Source organism: Chamaea fasciata, unplaced genomic scaffold, assembly GCF_029207755.1.
Source record: "Chamaea fasciata isolate MVZ Bird 193981 ecotype frontalis unplaced genomic scaffold, bChaFas1.0.hap1 SCAF_2, whole genome shotgun sequence".
NCBI classification, from domain to species: domain Eukaryota; kingdom Metazoa; phylum Chordata; class Aves; order Passeriformes; family Sylviidae; genus Chamaea; species Chamaea fasciata.
The window spans coordinates 109,143,276-109,167,060 of NW_027094087.1; the positions used below are offsets into that span (position 1 = coordinate 109,143,276).

The 23,785-nt window shown below is 42.8% G+C and overlaps 1 protein-coding gene across 1 annotated transcript; it reads left to right on the forward strand.

Moving 5' to 3' along the window:
* The first annotated feature begins 3,262 nt into the window (after positions 1–3,262).
* Positions 3,263–15,771, forward strand: ATP6AP2 (ATPase H+ transporting accessory protein 2). The gene is made up of 9 exons (XM_066177033.1): positions 3,263–3,379; positions 6,049–6,179; positions 8,382–8,504; positions 9,874–9,969; positions 10,164–10,301; positions 11,234–11,287; positions 12,632–12,781; positions 13,807–13,923; positions 14,704–15,771. Exons 1-9 carry the CDS (start codon positions 3,301–3,303, stop codon positions 14,896–14,898), a joined length of 1,083 nt encoding a protein of 360 aa, XP_066033130.1. The 5' UTR covers positions 3,263–3,300; the 3' UTR covers positions 14,899–15,771.
* Positions 15,772–23,785: the final 8,014 nt, after the last annotated feature.

Here is a 23,785-nt window from a genome sequence, read left to right on the forward strand (position 1 = left end):
AGAATTCTTCAGAAACCATGTTTGTACTGTGATTTCAAGATCAGCAATTTGAGAAGCAGAGAAGGAATATAAGAGTCTTCAAATACAGAATGCTGATTTCTCTTCTATTTCTAGAATTACATTATAGTATTCCTAGCACCACAAGTTCAGAAAATGAGAATGCTAAAGTACCAAAAATACATTTCCTTCTGCAAATGTGAAAAAAATAACATGATACTCTTTTGTTGTGGTATGACTTTCAGAGTGAATGCTTTATGGAAAACAGTGTCAAGAGATTAATAAAAAAAAATTGAAGTGGTTGCTAATATGCACAGATACCAAACATAGAGATAGTAACTGTTATAAGAGAAATAACTTTTTCAAAACAGTCTTATTCACTCAAGAACCTTCTTTTCCATATCACATTTTGTAAGAAATCCTTAATTTAGATGAATAAACTTCTTCCCTTGTATGGTTCTTTCCCTGTTCTGTGCTTCCCGCTACGTTCCCATCTAAGATACAATCACATCCACCCAATGCCCCCTAGGAGTTTCACAAACTTACTGCTTTGAGTCACTCTTCTTGCCTTATTTCTGTGCACATTTTGGATGTAGACATAATCTAAAGGAACAGAAGGGTAAGGAGGGGAACAAACCATACCTGCAGTTCATCTGTACTTCAGACCACTAGGTGCAGGAACCATGTTCTCCTAGATAGGCAAAACTTCTTGAAATTATGCTAAAATAGACATAGCACACGGCACATTACATTTGCAAAGTCAAGTGCCCAAGAGACAGCAAATACCAATAATAAGGTAACCCACACAACCTTAATCCAGGACCCATGGGCTTACAAGTTGTGGGAGCATTATCAGTTTACAAGACAGAATACTATCTTTTCAAAATCATCGTGCCTTGCTCACCGTACAAACCAGCTGGGCTCACTGAAAAGCAATCATTCAATGCCTTTGTTGTTCACTGATCCAGGCCTTCTGTCCTGTGTGTTTTTCTAATCCTGTTCTGAAAGCAGAAAAGCTCTTCAGGAAACAACTATTTTGATCATATCTCTGCCACAGTATTCAGGTAATCTCACAAACATTTATTTGCATTTATTTCACAAAAGCTATTATGCAGTGCAGGTTTTGTGATGAGCCATAGAGAGTAAGAAATGAGTGGGTATTAATTTGAAGTGCTCCTAACTTGCTCGGCTGCTGAGTTCTAGAGTGCCCTATGCATATGGCTTGATTTTCATATTTGAAGTGTAGTTTCCACCTGGTAGCAGAAGGAGCAGGAGTTCCTCCTAATTTATGCAGAACAACTTGCAGACAAGGGAGGGACTCTTATTGCCACCTGTTAAAAGCTGAGTTTAAGTGATTTGCCCATTGTCCCACACTATCATGTGGCAGTAGCAGGGATATAACTACTCTCTTAAATACTGTTTGCTATAAACACATTTTCATTTTACTACCTGCATTCCCCTTCCCACTCACTCATTCTTCTAGACAACCTTTTTTTTTTTTTTTTTTTTTTTTTTTTTTTTCCAGTGCAGAAATGTTGCTCAGGCACATTTTCAGTGTTTCTATAGTTGTCTGGAATTTCTAAATACATGGCAGAATAGCCCTGGTCAGCTAGTTGTATAGGTAGTAATCCTTGGCCTGTTCTGCATGAATACAGTCTTACCATGTGAATATGATACAGCTGCTGTCTCCCAGCAAAGCAGATAAAACACTCCCTGGCACTGTTGGATTTCCTGTGAACTCACAGACATTGCTTCCCAAGGAATCCAGAACAAAAAAAGCCCACCAGAAAACAACTACTTGGATCAGATAATCACGAGCATTTCTTTGCATTTTACAAAAGCTATTATGTGGCTCTGGTTTTGTGATGCACGATACAGAGTAAGGAATGAGTGAGTAGTGATTTGAAGTGCTCATAACACAGTTTTACTTACAATGCACTGGGAGGTCTTAACCTCCCATGCAACATGGTAATTAATCCTCAAAGCCTGGTTTTCTATGCCTTTACTTGCAGAGAGCTTCATCAAGATCCTGGAGCCTAAAAACGTACAAAGACCCCAAAAAATATTTGCAGCTTCACAGAATCACAGAATAGGTCAGGCTGGAAAAGACCACCATGGCTCATCTGGTCCCTGCTCAAGCAGGGTCATCCCAAAGCACATGGGAGAAGATTGTGTCCAGGTGGATCTGGAATAGATCCAGTGAGGGAGATGCCATGCCCTCTCTGGACAATCAGTTCCAGTGCTCAGTAACTGCACAGGAAAGAAATTCTCCCTCATGTTCAGGTGGAACTTCCTGGCCATCAGTTCCTGCCTGTTCCTCCTGTCCCATTGCTGGGCACCGCGGAGCAGAGCCTGGTCCATGCCCTGAGCCCACCCTGCAGACACTGACACACAGGGATGAGGCCCCTCTCCAGGCTGAACAAGCCCAGCTCCCTCAGCCTTTCCTCACGGAGATGCTCCAGTCCCTCCATCATCTTTGTCACCCTCCACTGGACCTGCTCCAGGAGCTCCATGTCTCTCCTGTCCTGAGGAGCCCAGAACTGGACACAGCACTCCAGGTGATCCTCAGCAGGGCTAAGGAGCTGGACCACCTCCCTTGATTGTGATGGTCACGGCGTATTACAGGAGTATTAAACATACACTGGCCAAAGTACACCACCTGCCTGTTCCTATCACTGGCAGAGACAACTGAAGTGGGACGAGCATGGCTGGGGCAGTCACTGTGGATGTTCTCAACAAAATGTAAGGAAAAAACATTGAAGGCGGGGGCACAGACAAGGGGAACGACGAGGACAACGACGGGGACAGAACAAACCACCGACAATCCCATACTCAAAGACCCGCTAGCCACACGGCGGCCGAGGGGCGGAGCCGGCGCCTCGCTCTCTCAATGGTGCATTCGACTGTCAATCACGGTTTTACCCCGCCCCTTCGCTGTCAGTCTAACGGGCGTGGGCGGAGCATAGTCCCCTACCCCCGCTCTCCGATTGGCTGAATCAGCTGTCTGTTGGCTCCGCCTCCTCACCGCTCCCACTGAGTTTACAGTGCGGGGAGGAAAATGGTGCAGAGACCCCTCCCGATCTGATTGGTCAAGTGAGAACGCCACTCAAACAAAGACTCCGCCCCCAGCGGGACAGCTGACTGCTCAGCCCCGTGACAGGGGCGGTGCGGCAATTGGTCAACTCCGCCGAGTCCCGCCCACCCGTCCTGAACCCCGCCTGCTGATTGGCCGCGGCGGCGGTCCGTCAGGCGGCGGGCAGGGCGCTCAGTGTGTGCGTCCGCGGCGCGGCCCGGCGGTGGCTCATGGCGGACATGGGGCGGCGCGGCGGGGCCGGCCGGGCCCTGGGGTTGGCGGCGCTGGTGGCGGCGGCTTGTGTCGCCGGTGGGTGAGCGGGGACGGGCCGGCGCGGGGGAGCGCCGGGGCAGCGGGGAGCGCCGCCTGGCCGCTGCAGGGGGAGATTGCGGGAAGGGGGCTGGGCCGCAGTGCTGGGGAGGGGAAAGGTGAAGGGGGAAGGTGAGGGGGATCGTCTGTGTCTGTGGGTGTCAGGGTCAGCACCGGGGGCTGGGAGCGGGGGGCTGTCACTGTGCTGCAGCTCCCTGCCCCCACCCCCCCATCCCCCCCCAGAGACCGTGTTCGAGCCCTTTTATCCTGTCCCTTTCGGTCCAAGAGTTGGGTTTATTAAATTATAACTTTCTATAATTTTATTGTAGTTATATAAAATTATTTATGTAATTACATCACAAAATTATCATATACATGTAGATAATATATTGTATATTTTTATTATGCATATGCATAATTATGTGTAATATGTTACTTTATTAAAGTAATTTATACTGTATACAAATTATATTAAAATGCAGTTCTATAAGCTGAGACAGAGGGATTCAGATCAGGTACTAGGAAATTTTTTTTCACTGCTGGGGTGAGGCATTGGAATAGGTTGCCCGGGGAGGTGATGGAGTCACCACCCCTGGAGTGTTTAAGAGGGATCTGGCACTGGATGATCTGGTTTAGGGGTTACAGTGGCAGTGCTGGGTTGATGGTTGGACCTGATGGCTTAGAGGTCTCTTCCAACTCTGTTGATTCTGTGATAGACACACATAATTTTGTTATTTTGTACGAATTTTCACGTTCTGCTGAGCTGTTTCTGTGGTCACTCTGTTACCCTCTGTGAGTCAGGCTTGTGATGGCACTTCCAGGGCCTGTCAATATTTCTTAGTCCATGTTCCTTAGCTCTCCAGGTTCACAAAGGCTTTTGAGAACCTGAGGTACAACTTTGGTAGGGTAGGAATTAGGATAACTCTTCCCTAGGCAATTAGAGAGATTCTGCTGATGTTCCCAACTTCAAATTTAGTTTTAATTGTTGTAATCTTGAACAAGTCTAGTGAGGGAAATTCAGTTTTGAAGGGTGAATGCTCTGATATTATCCACCTGAGCAATCCTGCCCTAAGTAAGCCAGTTTGTCCTTAATAAGGTGACTGTGTAATAGGCTTGTGGAGAGCAGCATCTGAAATCCTATGGATTTGTAGCCATTTTGTAAATTCTTACTTAAAGAAGTTGGTCTGGAAACATTTCTGCCCTTCAGAGTGTGTGTTGATCCACCATTAAAATTTGCCTGGCCACCCAAGGAAGACATCAACTTAAATAAATTCTTTAATCTACTCCATGAATATCATTTGGTTTGGCCTCTTTCCTTCCTTTTGCCCTCTCCCCAGCCTGCATCTCAGAACTTTGTCCTTTGGTGTGTTTATCATAACACAGCTCAGGTTTACTGTCAACATTTACTGCATGATGGTGAGCCAGCCTTTGGAACAGCATCTTCAAGGTCACATTAGTTAAATTAATATTGTGGAAGTTTTTAGCTGCACAACACATCAGTTTACTATTGCATTGTTTTTGTAAATAGCCCTGGAATTCTTATATATCACTGCTTGGATTGGTAACCAGTTTTCGGTGGTCATACAAATAAATACTTCTATTTTCTTTAGACAATTAGGTTATTAATTTTGAGGTATCAGTCAGATTAATTGTATAATTAGAACATGAACATACAGGTCTGCAAGTAGTTGTTACTCTATTACTTGATTTTCTTGTATCAAATCAGTTTTCTGATGGCAACCTGCTCAGATTGCTCACTGGGGAGCATATGCCTGAAATTTTGCATTGTGCTTGTTGCTGCTTAGATGTACCAAATCAGTTTTAAAATTTATTTAGATAAATTTTGGTGTACACAATATTGCAGCTGTGCCTAAGTGACTTTAAGATAGGAAGCCAGGTTGAAACAAGCCCTTCTCTTATTTTTGTGGAGTCCTTTCTGACTTTATTATGGGGTAAATTACTGTCATCATGAAACAGTTTAGAAATATGCCTTTGGTCAACTTTGCTATTCAGGGTAATGGGGAAGAGAGTGAAGGAGGATCCCAGATGAGTGAAAAAAACCCAGTTTTCTGGCTCTACACAATCAGCTCAGGTGCAGTGCTGCATCCAAGCAGGACAAACATGAGGTGGAGGAGGCAGAGCAGGGGCACCAGAGCTGCTCTGCAGGAGCCAGGTTTTCCTGGCAGTTCCTGGTTTAAGCCAGCACTGACAAATTCCACTGGACTTCCTGGCTCTGGGCTCAGTGGCTCTGGCTGTTGCCTGCAGGAACAGAGGTGTTGTGCCAAGCAGGCCTGGAAGCAGAGTTGTGTTGGTACTATGTGAGCTTAATGGGATTTTGGAGTCTGCCTGACTCCACTGAGAGTTCCCTTTACCAGGTCTGAACTGTAAGACTACTTGTAGCTTGTTGCACAGAACTGTGCTGTGCTGTTGTTTGAATAATTGTCCTACTTTCGTTAATATGGATCTGGAAATTCTCAGTCGTTGCTGTATAGAAACGTTATTTTGTATTCCAGAGCATTAAAATGACCAGTTCTCATTCCTGACTTTCCATAAACTGACAGGCATGGGAAGGAGGCAGAAGAAATGAAAGCTCAAATATGATCTTTTCTCTGTTATGTGAAGAAAAAGATTGCAGGAACTCTGACAGCTTTTTCATGTCTGTTTTTCAGGAGTGTGTGGTGGTGAATTCAGTGTGTTACGATCCCCTCAGTCGGTTGTTTTCCGGGATGGAAGTTGGCCCATTCCTGGCGAGCGGATCCCGGACGTCGCTGCACTGACCATGGGCTTTTCTGTTGAAGAAGTATGTTCCTTGCTGGTGAAATGCCTCTAAAGCTACAGAGCTGCTCACTCAGGATGCAAATCTTCCTGTCATGTGCTGGAATATATAAAATATTGCCCAGTTTGTCTTGAGGAATGCATGACTTGACAGAGGTGGTTTCCAGGCTGGAGCTGTGTGGGTCATATGAGCAGCCAGAAGCTGTGCTAGCTGGCTGATTTGAGTCACCAGCTGTTGAAGGAAGCCTGCAGAGGCTTTCCAGTGCTGTTCCTCTGAAACCCAGCTGTGTGCTGTATCTCCCCCCCATCCATGCTCACAAACTGAGAATCTGTGGCACCGCTGTCGCTTCTTGCACACAAGCTCTCTGTAGGGCTCTGCTCCTGAGTAATCTGAAGATGGAGAAATGGCTTGGCAAGGCAGGCATTTTGTCAGGTCAGCAAGCCTGTCTGCTGGGCAGAGTTAGAACAAGTATGTTGGTTACTTAGGAAATAATCCAAAACCTTGGAAACATGATTTGTGGTAGTGTTTCTCCACTTTAAGTATTGGAATATAACTTTAGCACTATTTCAAGTGGGGCGCATGAGCAGGAGCCCTTGGATTGATTCCACCTTGCTTACTGAATTTTTTTGCTGGGCTTCAGCAGGGATGAGTGGCTGTTGAAGTAGCAGATGAAAGTGTAATAGCCAGATATCTTTGGCAGTGTCTGTGTGCAGCCAGATACTGAAATCTGCAGGCTGAGGCATTCTCACAGTGCTGGTGAGGGCAGCCAGTTCTCATTTCTTCCATACATCAGCTAGGCAAGAGGTCTGATAAGGCTGGTGTGAATGCGAGGCTGCTTAGCCTGTGTTCTGGAATTGAAAATACCTTGCTGTCAATTAATGCTGCTTTTTTGTCATCAAAGCTACTAACAAACTTGTATGAGTAGTACGACTGAGGAGCAAATTTTGATTATTTTATCAGGAAAAACCAATATATTGAATAGTATTGTGTGTGTTGCATATAAAGACACCCAGAAAAACAGTGCGGTTTAGCTTGTTCTGTCTATTTGGCATCCTGCTCATCCAGAGAGATGTCATGGATATCATGGAAAAAAGTGTTTCAGTACTCACTCTGTGCCTTTGCCACAGCTTGGGATTAATTTGTTGGGATGGCTCTGTAGCATCCTTTAGGAATAGTTCTGTCTTACTAATAATTCAAATCCTAGAAGCAGGCAGGGAAGGAAGTGTTTGAATGATTATTCAGTTCAGGCCTGGAACTTAGAGTTCCTGAAAGCTGTCCCTAAGGCAGAGATCTCTGTGTGGGCAGCTCTCAGCCCTGGTAAGGAGAGTACTGTAGGGCCCAGGCACTTCTCTTGCAGCTCACATCAAAGCTGTGGTCTGGGAACATAAACTGACAGTGCAGCAAGGCCACTGCAGAGAATTTGGAGTTCTTAGTGTGTTACACTGGGAATTCTCATAAAGAGTCATTCAGTATTCTTCCCTTGTTAAAGGAAAACAAAACCAAACCCCATTTTTGTCCCTGATGATGCTTCAAAGGGTTTTTCCTTTGTTTCTGTGAGGTGATACAAATGATAATGTCAATGACATTTAATTCTAAAATGCAATTAAATTGGCTTTCAATAAAAAGGGCAGTTATGTCATTTACACAAATGGGGAAATCTGTTTGCCTTTATTCCTGGCACATGAATTTGTATTTTGTGCCTGAATAAACAAGTCAGCCTCCACTGTGCTCTTACTGATTTGTAATTGTAGTAAGCTACTAAGAAATCTTTTTATATTTCTGTGCAAATTTGTACATTTAAGTTTAGTTGCCCGTTGTTGTGATTGACACATTCCTCTCTTCCCCTTCCTTTCCACCCTGTTTCTTTCTTGTGCTGGAAATATCAAGATGTTAGTGGGCTTTTTAAGTTCAGCCTTCACTTACTAAATACAGACTAAAGTATTTATAATTTAATTATGGGAAATAACTCCTCATGTATCCATTATGTGTAATGTTTTCTTAGTGTAGACTTTGCTATGAAGTTACTGGCAGCTTTCAAACTAACAGTTGACTGGCATTACTCAGGATGAAAGTATTAACTTACTTCTCCATGAAATTTCCAATAGGCTGTCCTGCAGAGAGGCATTAACAGGATAATAAATTGTTTTGCTTTAATAGTGGGAAGAACGCTTCTCTTTGCCTGTGAAATAAAACGTTTTTTTTTGGTTTTTTGCTGTTTTGTCCTAGGACCTCCCCTGGCCTGGGCTGGCCGTGGGTGATCTGTTTCACCGGCCACAAGCCACTGTGCTGGTGACAGTGAAGGGCGTGGACAAACTGCCTGTGAAAGGGTTTTCTTACCCCATTGAGAATGTGAGTATCCACATTTGGAACTGTCATATGACTCCTGGGACTCCTGTGGTCTAATGACAATTACATCATTCTCTGCTGTAGTCCCTGATGTTCACTTATTTCCTACTTCCCTTAGAGTTTGCATGTCCCCTGAACTGATGGGTCAATAATCTACTCAGGATTCTGTACAAGGTGGGAGGCCCTTGAGATCACCCAGGGCTTCCGGTGTCGAGTTCAGTTCATCATGCTTTGTTTGTCCTAAACATGTTCTCCTTGAGAGACAGCTGATTTTAATGTTTGTAACAATCCACTTCTTCCACAGTAACTAAATATTTCAAAGTCAGAATTGTTTTTTGCTTCAGCTGAGTGTGTGATAACATTTTATATGGCTTGATCTTTTGATGTACTGTATCACCCTCTAAGTGGTCTTTTGAGTTTTCCTTAAGTACTTGACTGTGAAATACAGCACTTAGAGACACGGTTCCATTATATTGTATCAAGAAGAAATCAACACACATTACATTTACCTACCACTGTCTGTCTTCGCTAAGGCTTCTCAGGCTTGTTACAGCTACAGAGAATCCTTTAGGTTGGAAGGGAGCTCTGGAAATTGTCTCATCCAACGCCCTGATCAAGCAGGATCCACCAGAGCAGGCTGACCAGCACTGTCAGGATATGAGCATCTCCACAAATGGAGACTCCATGACCTCTGCCAGTATTTGACCACCCTTGGAGTAAAAAAACTTTGTTCTTGTGTTTAGTTAAAATTTCCTGGGTTTAAATCTATGCCGTTGCCTCTTCTGTCATAGGACACTTTAAGTAGTGAATGGAAATGTGCCATTCTGTGTCTTTTTTTAATAAAACCCACAAGTAAGTGTTTGAAAAAACTAACAGTTCTATTAGCTTGCCAGTAATGGCACTATACTATGCTAGCATTTCTTCTATTTTAGTAGGGTTTTTTTATATGTATCTTTTTTTGTTTCAGCAGTTGGTCTTTCTGCTGGTATATTTTCACCCATCAGTTTTTTTGTGGTTCATAACTTTCCATTTGTAGTGAAATTGTTTCCCTTTTTATATAGAAGCATTGCTTCTATATTTGTTGGTCTTGTTTTACTAATAAGCAAGGCTGTAATCTAAGCCTAAATAATCCTCTTAATTCACACTCATAGTCCCTTGGAGTTCTTCGGAATATATTGTGTCTGCCACATAAATAAAATTCATAATAATGAATAAAATATGTTCATAGATACACTGGTGATGCTTTGCTTTGCAGATGGGTTCCTATTCCTTATTATCACTTTGGAAATATGCATACCCTTTGCTTTTCTTTTGTAGTAAAGATCAGTAGCCTCTGTTTAACCCAAAGATCTGACTAGACCTTGTTTTCCAGGCCGTTCCTTTCAGTCTGGACAGTGTTGCAAATGCCATCCATACTCTGTTTTCTGAGGAGACGCCCGTGGTGCTGCAGCTGGCCCCCAGTGAGGAGGTGAGCATTGCTTCACTCCTGGTTCCACAAATCCCAGACAGGGAAACCTTTTTCCATTTGCGCGGCTGGAGCAAACCCCAGTTGGTGACATGAAATCCTGGGCTGGAGGTTGGAAGCATGGTTGGTCATTAGTGTGTGGCTGGAGAGGCCAGGCAGGAGGCTGTGCTGGCAGTAACCAGGGGCTGTCCCTGCAGAGGGTGTACATGGTGGGCAAGGCCAACGCCGTCTTTGAGGATCTCTCGGTCACGCTGCGCCAGCTGCGGAGCCGCCTCTTCCAGGACAGCTCCATCCTCACCTCCCTCCCGCTCAACTCCCTCAGCAGGAACAACGAGGTAAAAAAACATTCATCTCTGGGAATTTCTCTGGGGTTTTTTTCTTGTTGGAGTACAGGGCATGGGGAAAACTCCTCAAACTGCCCTGGAGGGTCTGGGACCCCTGCCGGGACCCCAGGAAAGCATTGCCTTTGACCTTAGCCCATGGGAAAAATTGCCAACACTTATGGAGGAAAAGAGAACAACAAAAGTTTAAATTAGATGTTTAGTTTGTCACGGTGAAAATTTGTAGTTTGGGGTCTTTAGAATGGAAGATAGAGGCAAGATGGAGAATGTTGGGCAGTGTCTTTAAGTACTACTTCTTCTTCTACTCCATCTTCTGCTGTGACGGTGGCACAAAGATGTTGGTAGAATGTATGTGATGTAGAAAATTGCGTGTCTAGAATTGGTAGTAGTTATTGGTACAAAATTGTAAATATAGTACGTTTCAAGAGTTAATTGGGTTGGAAACCTTTAAGAGACCTTGGACACCAAGTCTTGTGCTCTTGGCTGTGGTGTCTTTCAGCGTGCTAAGCCTGGTGTGAGGCGGTGTGCTGACCCTCAGATAAAAAACTTAATAAACACCTTTCAAGACCGAGCTGTGAGATCCGCTCTTCTTTCCGACTCCGGCACGGGACTTTGAAAAGAAAAAAAACCCTAATTAGGGGTATCTTGGACTCTAAACACAGTATTTTCTAATAGCCTTAGTTAGCTTGTGCTTTTCTCCTTTCCTGCTTTTTCTTCCCTCTTTCTTTGCCTAAGAGGCCGTTCCTAATTTTTTCTAACTGAATTAACTAAGTTCAAACATATTTTTCTAAGTAACTTTATTGAAAGTAAACTTTATCCTTCTAGCATGTTCTGATGTTGCAGCAGACAACTGTTACAAAATACTTGCAACTATACAAGACTTCCCTAACTCGGGTTTTCATAGCTGTCTCTGCCTCTTTCCTCAGGTTGACTTGCTTTTCCTGTCAGAACTTCAAGTCCTACATGATATTGCAAGCCTGGTAAGGTGTTTTTAAAACATTTTCCCCTGCATTGTGTCACAAACTTCAGTGATCTTTAAAGTTGAGAAGCCATAGCCAGGGTACTTGGCTACCAGTGATACATACTCTAGTGTGTCATCAGCTGGTTGCTTCAGTTTAAATAATGCATTCAATTTGTATCAGCCCCATCACTGCAATTGTGAATGAGAACCTTAATCATGTAGTTTTCTTTTGTGTTCTGTTTGGTCAGAACAGGGGAATTCTGGAATACTCAATGAACAATTCGCTGGGGCGTTCTTTAGTGTCTAACTTGAGAGCTATAATGGTAGTAAAGAACATGTTCTTTGCCCTGTCCACCATTTTACTGCAAAATATCACTTTATCTGAAAAGCTTGGAGTGGCTTTTGTGCCATGAATAGTGATGGTGGTAGAAATGCTCCAATGGAGGGGTGAGCTTTTAATATTGAGGTTTTTTTTACTAAGAAGCTGCTGTCTTGTTGCTGTGTTTTAGGGTTTGTTTTAGTGGGTCAGTGGTGTGTGGGTCCTTTTGTTTCATTTTGGTTTGGATTTTTCCTGTGTGCCCTTTAGGCTGCAGCCCTTAACTACTGAAGTGAAAGAAAGAGTCATGGAAAAACTCAAAAATTCACATTAGGTAAAGGGCTAGTGGAGAGAAATGGGGCTCTTGAAAAAATGAGGTAGAACAACTTGATTTTGTTTTGCAGGCTAGAAGTGCCGCAGTTTAAGTAGTTGGGAAGATGGGATTAAATTCCTTGTTTTCAGAGACTGTTGTTTTGTGCAGGCAAATATCAGTGCTGCATCTTCTCACCTGCAGAAATGGAAGAATATCACTACTCTCCCTTGAGATAATTTGGGTTGTATTGGTTAGATTTTCTGACTATTTGATGATACTTCTCAAACTACTTTTGTACATGGACAACACAAGGTAGAAGTTGCAACCTACTGAGATTTGCCAGGGCTAGCTTCAAGCAAGGAGATGATAGTATCTAAGCCTTGTGGTTACGTGGTTTTGTTTTCTCTGAGTTCTATTTTCATGGCAATTACGGAACAAATATTCTGATGTCAATAAGTATTCTATTTCCTTTTAGTACACTCTCCATTATGTGTATGTAACCTCGTGCTAGGAACAGATGCTACATAATGATCATCTGCTTTCTTCTGTAGAATTAAAAAAAGAAACTATTATGGACGTCTTCTGGTTGTTGGCAAGAATTCAATTTCCTCATTATGAAATATGACTGTAAAAAGTGAGGCTGGATTAGTCGAAGTAAATGGATTTTGTGCAACATGTTTTTAAAGTAACCTTGTATGAATTAATTTCTTTCTACCCTCAATGTTGTGCCAAAGCTGTCTCGACACAAGCACTTAGCCAAAGATCACTCTCCAGACCTTTATTCGCTGGAACTGTCTGGTTTGGAAGAGGTTGGAAAACGATATGGAGAAGACTCTCAGCAGTTCAAGGATGCTTCTCAAATTCTTGTAGACTCTTTGCAAAAGGTATATTGTCTACCTAATGAACAAAACTCATGAGTACTATGAAAATAATTTTATTTTAACTACAAAGAAGTGAGATGTAACTTCATTAGTGCTGGCTTGCCTCATGCTTGTCTTTGTTGTTTGGTTTTTAAAATGCTGTTGTTTAGTTTATAAAATTGAATGTTACAATTTGCCTCTCTGGGAAGTGTTGGCATGATTCTACAATGTGTTTAGATATTTTGAATAAAGGAGCAGGGGTGTATTGAAACCTTGTATCAACATGACTTGATACATTTGTTTTTCTTAAACACCTTGCCTTTGAAAGCACCAGAATGTCTCACAAAAAGAGGCTCTTGGAAATGTGGAAATATCTTTATCCCAAGGTGCAGTGGTTAGTTTACCCTTGCCCACAAAGCTATGTAAATGTAAAATTCTAAGACTTTAAAAGAACTGCTGTTCATGCATCAGTGTGCTTAAGAAAGTAATTCTTCTGCAGGTCTTAGGTAATAATTAGTTAAATTTTTATTAAGATCAGTCACTTCTGAGAGTTTCCAAAGTGTGGTGAAAAAATTCAAAACCATCAGTTTGTTAGGCCAAATACTTGTTTTCTCTAAGCATTGCTCTTTGACCTTAAGCCAATATATTTAAATATTAGACATATTACCACTTGGACCAGATTAAAATATTCAGGTTCATGGTTACCCAGTGGGAGTTTGAGAACCTGTATTTTTTTTATATTTAGGAACTGACAGAATTAGGAAATGATGTGGGGATGGGCCTTTTGTAAAAGGGATCCAAGAGTAAGTTTCAGCCCAAAAAGCAGCGTAAGCCAGTCTGCTGAGCAGTGGTTGGGGGTTTGAAAGAGGCATTGTAAACCATGGGAAGGTTGGCACTTAGTGAAATTCTAAAATAGTGTGAACTTTTATAGCTTTTCATTATTATTCCTGAAGTTAACATCTTTTGCTGTACTAGCTCTTGCTAACAAAACTCAGCTTAATTCCTGGCTACAGTCTAGGCTTTTAATTAAACCACCCTTTCTTTTCCAGTTTGCAGATGAGATGTTTAATCTGTATGGGGGGAATGCAGTAGTGGAAGTGGTGGCTGTGAAGGAGTTTAACTCTCCCCTCTCAAGGAAGACTCGCTCCATTCTCCAGGCTTCACAGGTAGTAGAGCCACATTTTTCTACATCTCATTTACAAGTGATCCAAAGTGTATCAGTTCACCTGAGTGTAACTTTTTTTTTAAGGACTAAAATACTGACTATGATTTAGGTGTGGGTGCAGCTTACTTACTTGTCTTGATCTTCACTTTGACATTCAGTAACTTCAGTTGAGGAGGGCTCTGGAGGTCATCCAGTCCAACTTACTGCTCAAAGCAGGACTAATTTAGGAGCTAGATCAAGTTGCTCGGGTTCTTGTTCACCTAAGTACTTGAAAAGTCCATCCCTGGAAGTCCCACAGCCTCTCTTGCTCCAAAGCACTAACCACTTTCATGGTGAAAACTTTTTCCCTTATGCCTTGTTAGAATTTGCCTTTCTGTGTTGTCTCCCCAGTGCATGCAAGTCCTGCCTCCCAGCTGTGGGAAGCCATGATTTCCATGGCTGGACTCCAGACACAGTGCAGGTTGCAATTGTCCTGTGTTGTTCCAGAGGCACTGCTGGCTCCTGTTCCCCTTGTCCACCAGGAGCTCCAGCCTGAGCCTGTGCTGTCACCTGGGTTGTTCTGCCCCAAGTTCAGCACTTTGAATTTAATTTTCCGCTCACCTTCTTTTGGATTCCACTGATGCCACTCACATAATCGCTTTTTCGCATTCTGTGCCCTTGCATCAGATTTGTCTAGACAAAAGTGCATCTCTCTTATTTAGGTTGCTCAGGCTTTGGATGGTGCCAAGATGTTTGGTGTGCAAGCTCACTTTTAAAGTAATAAATATTTTCTTTATTGCAGAGTACAAAAGAAAACCCATATAACCTTGCCTATCCATATAACTACGACTACTCTGTTATCTTCAACATTGTTCTGTGGATGATGATAGGTCTTGCTTTAGCTGTGATAGTTATCTCCTACAACCTCTGGAACATGGATCCTGGCTATGACAGCATTATTTATAGGATGACAAATCAGAAGATAAGAATGGATTGAACTGCACCGTGTTTCAGCACAGGAAAATGATGAAGAGCAAAGTCTCCTTGAGCCTCTGTGGAAAAGAAATATTCTGACATGGTTAATTGTGGAAGTTTTTTAAAGGTGTATTTATTTCTATGTATTTTTCCCCCTTCCAAGACTATTTTAAATGTTAGTAGTAGCACCAGATGGGATTTAGAAGTTGAAATCTTCTTGTTTAAAAAAACCAAAACAACGCTCCCTGGAGTAATTGTTATTAAAGTGACATCATTCCATTTTTTTTATCATGTAACATGAGTTTTTGAAATGCCCTGTACTGCCTGTGCAAACCAGATAAATTGAAATTACGATAGCAACATGTTGTTTGAAACTTTTACACTAGAAGGTTTAAAAATTATAGCTAAATCGTTGTGTTGTATATTATGAACCAGCTGTAAATGTTTAATGTAAATATTTATAATGGCTATATGTAACTTCAGAGAGGAAAGTAAATATTCTTCAGTAAAATACTAAATATAGAAGTATTTCTAAGACTTGAGTAGCACAAATGGCATTTTGATCTCATGTTGATGGCTCAGGGGTGAGCTGTACACAGAAAGATCACCCCAGAACTGTCGTGGTTGGGAGGTGAATAACACTGGTGTGGCTGGTCTGTGCAATGCAGTCTGTAAATCCTGAAGTAGCACCAGTCTGGTCATGGTCTAACATCACCAGTTGAAAGTTCCTGTTATGATGCTTCATGTTCTTTCCATTTGTGTTGATGTTATTATTATAAAAAAAAATCAGTTCTTTTGGATGATAAGAGTGGACCAACCCTTGATTTAAGTATACCTGGAATATAGTCCTGCTTCAACCATTCAATAAAACAAGGAACAGTTGTTCTGGAATGCATTTATTCCTTGTGACTTTGTAGATGTGGCTGCTTCTGTTCAGGATTTGTTCAGCTGACTGGGGCAGGTGTGGCAGCATCTGATGTGTGACAGCGGCCCTAAGCCTGCAGCAGTTTAGTTTTAACTGTCCTTCAAAAGAAAAGTTGTCTTGTGTGGATTTTTCTAAAGCAGATGGTGAGTGTAGTTAAAACAAGTGGTTGATCTCTGGCTTGGGTCCTTTTTAGAACTACCTCCTTCTTGGAAACTCATTTGCTCTTGTAGTAAAAGGAGATCTTCCAGACTTACAGCAGCGTGAATGGAAAGTACTTTTTTTATCATCTTGCCCTCTAATGCGCTAAACTTTCCCTTCTGTTTGGAAGTGGAACAATTATCTACTGAGAAGATATTCTCACTGAATTAGTCTCATTACTGGGAGTGTCTAAATTGATGTCATTGAAGTTGTTCATGTCTTGGACAGTGATTCAGGTTGAAATGAGCAAATTGCAGGTTTTTCTGAGTCCAAGAGATCCAGTTTAGTATAGGTTACAATCACTTGAAATTGCTTTTAATGGCATTTGAAGTTAACCTGAATGATTGATACCAGTAGCTGGAAAGGAAGAGTTGCACTGGCAGTTTCTCTGACAGGAATGCAATTATTGAACATTCTGTAATACACCCTGACAGAGTAGTCAGGGGAAGGTTCTCAGCCAGGTGTGAGAAGTGGGACACAGTGATTATGGTATGATTATGATTAGATTTATTGCTGATACAGTATCTAAATATTTCCAGTGCAGTATCTAAATAACATCTGTCATCTCTAACAGTGGATTCAGAGGTTTGATCAGATTAGCAGTCCACTTCAGATACTGGTACAGAGTTTTTCAGGAGCTGGCTGTTCAAAGGGACTGTGTAATTAATGGTAAATATTTAACTGTTGTATTTTAGTCAGTGTGAAGTTGGCAGTGTAGAATTTGTTTAAATGCAGGACCTGCCATTGAGATGGTCTCTCTCTGTGAGCTCTCTCCCAGCTGCTGGTGTAGGCTCTAATTTTACTTTTCAAAGCTGGTCTTAGACTACTTTGAAGGGCAAATTGCAATTCCCACTTCTCCTGTTAGTACCACATTTGTTCCTTCTCGTGGCTATAGGCCTCCAGCTGGTACTAAAGGTGCTTTTGAGCACTGTCATGTGTGCTGTGTCTTAAATACCAAATGCTTTGTGCAGCACAGGCTGCATTTTGAACCACTCCAGAGCCCCTGTACTTTAGTTTGAGTTAGGAAAGCCAGACACACTTTATTATACAACAATATTGGTCCATAACTGCTAGTCAAACAGGCAATTACAATTCTGATCACTGAGCCAGGAATAGCCTTTTCATACTTAGAATTAAGTTAATTAGAATGGAAGTGCCATCAACACCACTAGATCTGCTCTTGATTGTTCTATTTAAATCACCCCAAGAATATAAATTGTAAAAAGATTTATGTGATATGGCAGAAATCATAGGTTTTATGCACAGAGCAGTGAAACTGTCAGGTGAAGTTCTGTGAAGGAAGACAACATGGAGAAGCCAAGGCAGGAAGGGGATGCAAGGAAAATAACAGCTGGTATTGGGATCCTGTCTGCACAAAGTGAGAAGGGCAGGAGGGTTGTTTTGCAATACTTGGCAGCAAACAGCTTTCAACAGGCTGGGACTGGCTCCACAGAGTGCTGTCAGTGGGATTTAGGATGCAACTGCTGCAGGAGTAGTGATCTGATCACCAAAGAGAGCTTTTCTTTGGGGAGCTTGGCCTCTGGCACCAAGGGTGATGTGTATTTGATTGGGTCTTCTTCAGACCTTGGTCTTGTGTTGTTCACTATTTGGCTTGGGGTGTACCTAAGCTGTTCTCAAGAAGTGCTGAAATCTCTGAAGAAGGAGAGAATCCTGAGTCAGAACTGAAGGCTGAGTGTTGCTTTTGATACTTAGGTTAAAAAGAGAAAATAAGCCATGAAACAAAGTGTTCTTTGAAGAGTCAGTATGCTGGTTTTTCTAGATAATGCCCCGAAGTCTAAACCTGGCAGAGGAAGGTATAATCAGCCTTTATGCCTGCATCAACTTTCCAGACTTCTCTGTGGCAGGAACGGCAGCTTTCAGAGTTCTTGCAGCTGTAGCAACACACAGGCAAGGGAAGCCTAAAGCAGATCTGAAATGTGTAAATGTTACATCTAAAAAAAGGAAGTGGAAATGAAGAAACAACGTTGAAATGCAAATGTTGAGCAACCTGGCAAGTGATTGCTGAGGTTTATAGGTCACCCTTTGGGGATCTAAGAATCAAACTGCCATGGTCTAGGTAAGGAGATAAACATCTCTCAAAACAAAAAAAACCCCTCCAAAACAACAACATTCTGAATCCTATACTGACACATTTTTTGCTATGGTGGAATGGGTGTTTTGAGCTAAAAGTCACAAATGTTCTCTAAAAAAACCAATATTTTTTGATCAAGTGAGGGTTTGGGACTCTCCTGCATTTTTTATTTTCCCCTCTGCAGGCCCTGAATCATATTCTTGGGAATTTTCATCTTTGTAGAAGTAGGAAGAACATTTCCACACAAGTATTGCAGGACAGAAAAGGAGCCAGATCAAGGAAGATAGAAGTGGAACTATCAGATTCCAAATCTGCCAGAACAAAAGAAACTTGAAAAAAATGGGGAACCCAGAAGTTAATTTCCTGTCCTGTTGTGCCACTAGTGCAGAGCATTGCTGTGGAGGAACTGAACTCTGAAGGGCTCTTGCCACTCATGGTGTGAAATCACCACCCTGGTGTTTCTGCCCACACTTGTGCAATGTGTCCTGCCTGCCCAGGCTGAGGGACAGGGGACAGAAAGCCCAGGTGGCCACGTTCCTCTCAAATAAACAGAGCAGAAACTGATGGGTGGCACAAAGCCAAATAGTCTGCTCCAGTGCCCTCTCCTACCTGAACTGCTGGAAAAGCAACTGCTACAGATGGTGTCTGTGTGTGGCAGGCAGGAGTTGGGGCTGTCTAAAACCAGGAATGCATGGGACTTCCAGTGCTCTGGAAGTGTAGAGATTCTCCTGGATCTCTGTAACAACTCTCAGGAATTATTTTCTAGAATAGGTCAAAAAGGCATGTACTGCATCTGTACTCTACAGAGGTGGAGGACAGCACCTAGAATATAAATCCCATCCCTAAATAGGGACTTGCCTTGCTAGTGTGCCCTCAGAGCTTAAAGAGATTCTTCTGTTGCTGAAGGATGGATCCACACTAAAGGACTCTGGCAATCGAATTTAGTGTTGTTGATGTCACTCAACATCAGCAAAAATACATAGCTCAGTTCTTGGCAAGAATACACATCACAAAATGTTTAAAATGTTTCATAAGGGGAACAAAATTGATGGTTGCACAAAATTACAAAGGCAGTCAAATTCCACTTAATTATGCTCCAGTGCATGATTTTGTGACGACAAATTTACATGCCCTTAATCTAGTGAGCATATGCTTTTCATTAAGGACATAGAAGCAGTGGCTAAGATAAATAAATTCAGAGTATTTTAGCTGGTAGCTGATGGCCAGCACTGTGAAGTCACAGACTTGAACGACTTCAGTGCTGCCAATCTACTCATCTGATCAACCCCTGTATTTTAAATACTTCTTTACAATGGCATGGCCCAAGTACCCAAGCAATTGATATAAAAAGAAGTCTGCTGCAATACCTGATCAGTCAGAGCCTTTGGAGACTGGAGAGCTGAATGGGAGCTCCAACCGCACCCTACGGCAGGTGATCAATCAAAATCTTGACTGTGGTACAGCATCAGCTTGGAAAGAACAAAACAGCTCTCAACTATTTCTGTCACTTTTAGTCTCTGCTGTAGAAAATTTAAAAAAAAAAAAAAAAGGGAAAGAATACATAAAAACAGCTGTACCAGTTATTTCACATGGGCCCATCCCAACTTTTCTGCAGGCTGCAGAGCCAAGAGGCAGCCAGAGCTGCCGACTCCAGAGCACCTCTGACTCCTTTGGAGACAGATGAGTCTGAGCCACCTCTGCCCCACTGGTGAATGTGCAGTCCTGCCCTCTGGAAATCTCCAGGGAGCTGTGTCCTAGGCTGTGGTGGATTCCTTGGGAGCAGGGAGGCTCTGCTCCATGGCTGAATGGGGTCGTGTTTCCCAGGGAAGCCTGGTGGCACCCGAACAGTAGCAGCTCTGGATAACCTGACAGGAAAACAGGCTAGAAATAGGAAGTGCAATCAGCTGTCAGTCATGCAGAGAAGCAGATGGGGTGAGGAGGCTTAACTGGAAAAAGCACAAACTAAGATAAGTTTTCTCTATATTTGAAATGGTTTTGATCTCCTTCCTGCATGTTTGCATGCACTCACACAGTGTTGCATCGGTCTTTACAAATGAAACCTTGGGAGAAGCTTCCTCTCCCCATTAAAAACAATACTTTTAATAAAAAGTGAAAATATTTTTAAGCTCTTTCCATGTTTTAAAGGAGATTTTTTAAAAAGATGCTCAATATTTTGTAAAAATGAGGATTTATAAACTCAGAAGATAAATAGGAATGCACCCACCTAAAAAAATGTCCAGGAAAAACATCTGCAGGAAAACTCTCCCTATACCACTATCATCCTACAGGTGATGCTGACCAGAAGCTGTCTTTGATGTGTGTTACTTCTGGAGAAAAACAAAATAATCCATCAAAACCAAGCACAAGTGGATTAGGAAAATAAGCAGAACACGAAGAGTACTGTTGGAGTGTAGCAGCTCCAGTGCCAACCTGCAGCACAAGGGTCACTTTAATTTCACCTTTGTCCCTTAACTACCATGTTTTGTCCACGGGAATGGAAAAGTTAGCACTAAAGGGGAGACAGAGGGAGTCCTCACACCTCCCCAGGACCCAAAAAAATTTCACCCAGCAGTGAAAAGCCTGAAATTTTAGAAAGTGATTTCAGGGCAGTGCTCCCTCCAAGTCTGCCTCCCCAGCCATCCCAGGGCAGAGCTGGAGTCTCCTGTGCTCCTGGTGACAAACAAACCAAAACGGCCGGACGAACCACTCCATCCCGGGAACATCGCTCTGGAAAGCAGCCTCTGACATGTCAGCTGGCGTCGTGATCTTGTCATGAGACCAGCTTCCTGTCTGGGGCAGACTGTCCAGACTGGAACAGCACAACACCAGTCTGCAGTTTACTTCCCCCTCTGCTCCTTTTTTTTCCTTTTTCTTTTTTCTTTGTTTGGTTTTTTTTTGGTTTGGTTTTGCTTTGTTTTATTTGGTTTTATTTTTTATTCTTTTTGTTTCAGTTTTGTTTCTTTGTTTGATTTTTTTTCTGGTAACCCAGAGGTCCCCAAGAATTCATCAGCACAGGAATCACCTTCATTTCTTCTTTCCACCCTCTGTTCGGCCACTTTCATGCCACAGACTTGATTTGTTAAAAATTCCGCTGCTGCTGAAATATTCAGATTGTTGGAAGTGGTGAAACAAGTCCTACTTGCCATCATTTCCAGCACTGTGTAGGAGTAATTGGTTACTGTCAACTAAATTAACTATTTGGCAGAGGGGAAAAAAATATGAAAAGAGGAAGTCTTTAAATACTGGCAAATTCCGTTACGAATTTCCCTGTAACATGCAGCTTAATCTTAGCTGGAAAATAAACACATTTGCATTCTTAACTCCATTTTTTTTTTTCCCTCCACAAGCTCTTCCTCTCTGGTGTCTGTTAAAATTTGGCTTTGGTCATGTTTCTCTTTTTCAAAGCATTGTAGCCTCTGCACTGCAGTCCTTCAAAAAGTCCTTTATAATCTGCATCTCTTGCAAGCATTGGAGTAGCACAAATGGACAATTCTGAGGGAATACATAGGACATTATTCCTCAGGACATCTCTTACTCAGGAAGACACTTGAATGAATTCTCCAGGGCTGGCCTGTTCCTGCACAGCTCAGGTGACCTTCATTTCATCAGCTTTAAGCTGTCCTCTGCCACTGAATCCTGCACTGACAACATGGGATACCTTGGCAAAGATTTGGGATGAGATGGAGGAGGTTACTTTTATTTATTTATTTGAATGCCTGTGCAATTCAGATGGGGATGAAGATTTGGAAAAGCAAAGAGAACCAGAGTAAAACTTTGATCTCTCTCCTTAAAAATGAAGGTATGGAAAGCACCGAAGGAAAACAATGATGCAGGAAGTATTCTCTGGCTCCCTGTCAGTTGTGGGGAGGATGTCCCAGCACCAGGGCTGGGAGAGAGGCCACGGGGAAAGAGGGAAGAAGCAGCCAGGGGCTGTCTCTCTCTCCAGCCCTCTGCAGGACACTGGGCACCTCTGGGCCAGTCCCTGCTGCTCTCCTCCCTCTGCTCCCTCTGCTCCTCGTTAACTTTAAGATCAGTCTTTGAAAGAGCTGTGGCCGTGTGGATTTTGTTGTTGCTCTTTGTGACAAAGAAAGAAGCAAGATGCTTCTAAAAATCACAGCTTAAGAGCAGCTGCCTGACTCTGGTCCTATTTCTGCCCAAAGGGACTGAAATGAGATGGGAAAAGGCCAGGGTTTTTTTGCTTGGATTCTTACAAATATCACCTCATGCTCACGGCTTTATCTGGCTGATTTAATCGCTGTAGTGCACCACAAAGCTCAGAGCAGTGAGGATCTCCACGAGCCTCCCTCCCTTGGGATACAGGGAGCACTTGGGAGTTTAGGCAAAAGCCTGTAATTAAGACAGAGCCTGCCAAGTTTATAAAAGCATTTTACAGCACGTTTGTACTGGATCTGGGTTTGGAGACACAGGAGGGTACTGCCAGTCCTACATTTCTTATGGAATGCAAAGCAGAACCCCTTGTTCTATTTTTCTTTTTACAGCTGTTCGAGCAGTGGCACCTTCTGCACTGCACACAGTGAATCCTGTATCTCCCTCCCAAATCCCTCTGGCCATGAGGAAGGAGAAATTCTCATTTCTGAGGAGCACTGCAGTTCACTGAGGTGTCCAGTCCCCAGAAGAGAATGGAAGGGCCTCAGCAGTGCCCCTGCAGGGCCATGACTGTGCTGAGCTCAGCTCTGGCACTGCTGCCCACAGACACCCTGCACAGTGTGGGGCTGTACAGAGCTGTGTGTTGTGAAAGGAAAGAAAATTCTTGGGAAATACTCTGGTCAGGGTCACCTCTGTGACTTTCTGCTGATGTTCGTAGCCCTAAAAGTTGAAAGGATGGAGGAGAGCTGCTGTACTCCACCAAACTGTCCCAAAAACTTTCATCTGCCCACAAGCCAAGTAAATCTGCACAACAAAACACACACAGCTGATGGGTCACCTCGGGCCTCAGCAAACTCTGTCTGCAGTCACTACACCACCATGAATGCCACTGGAGTATGAAATAAATGAAACAACCTGGCATAATCCTCTTCCAGGACGCCCAGGATGTGCTGTTTGCATGCTGCAAACAACAGCGTGTTTGAATAAAAGGTTGATCCCTTCAACATTATCCCTGAAAATCTTCAGAAATCTTCCCCTGTTTGAGCAGCTGACTCTTGGGTAAGAGTTGCACATGGATGGTACCACGCTGTGCCAAGCTGTGCAGCAAGCAAGAGGCAGGAGGTGTGTAGGCAAACTCTGGGTTTTTTTAAGGCACCCATCTGCAACAAAACAAAGCAGAAAAACAAATGCAAAAGTGTGTCAAGAAAAGCAACTCACAAACCTGATTCCACAGCTATCAAGTGTGTTTTCAAATCTAAAATGAATTCAAGTTGGCTACGACCAACTGTGGATGGATCTGGACACCTAGAGCATAAAAAAGAATTAATTTATTTCTAAAGATTGCCCTGGTCCCTGTCTGTGAGATACCATGAAAGGAAAGGCACTAGCCAGCCTAACAGTTGCTCCCAAGGTAAATTCCAGCCCACAGAAATCATAAGGAATTTATTGTTTCCAAGCATTCAGAGCTGCCCTGAATGTGCATATTACACCTGTACATTCATTGTGGAGCTTTGTGAAACGGAGGGACTGTGCCTACACTGCAAAGTCAGAGGGACAGGACTCAGTGTGGCCCCCGGGACAAACATC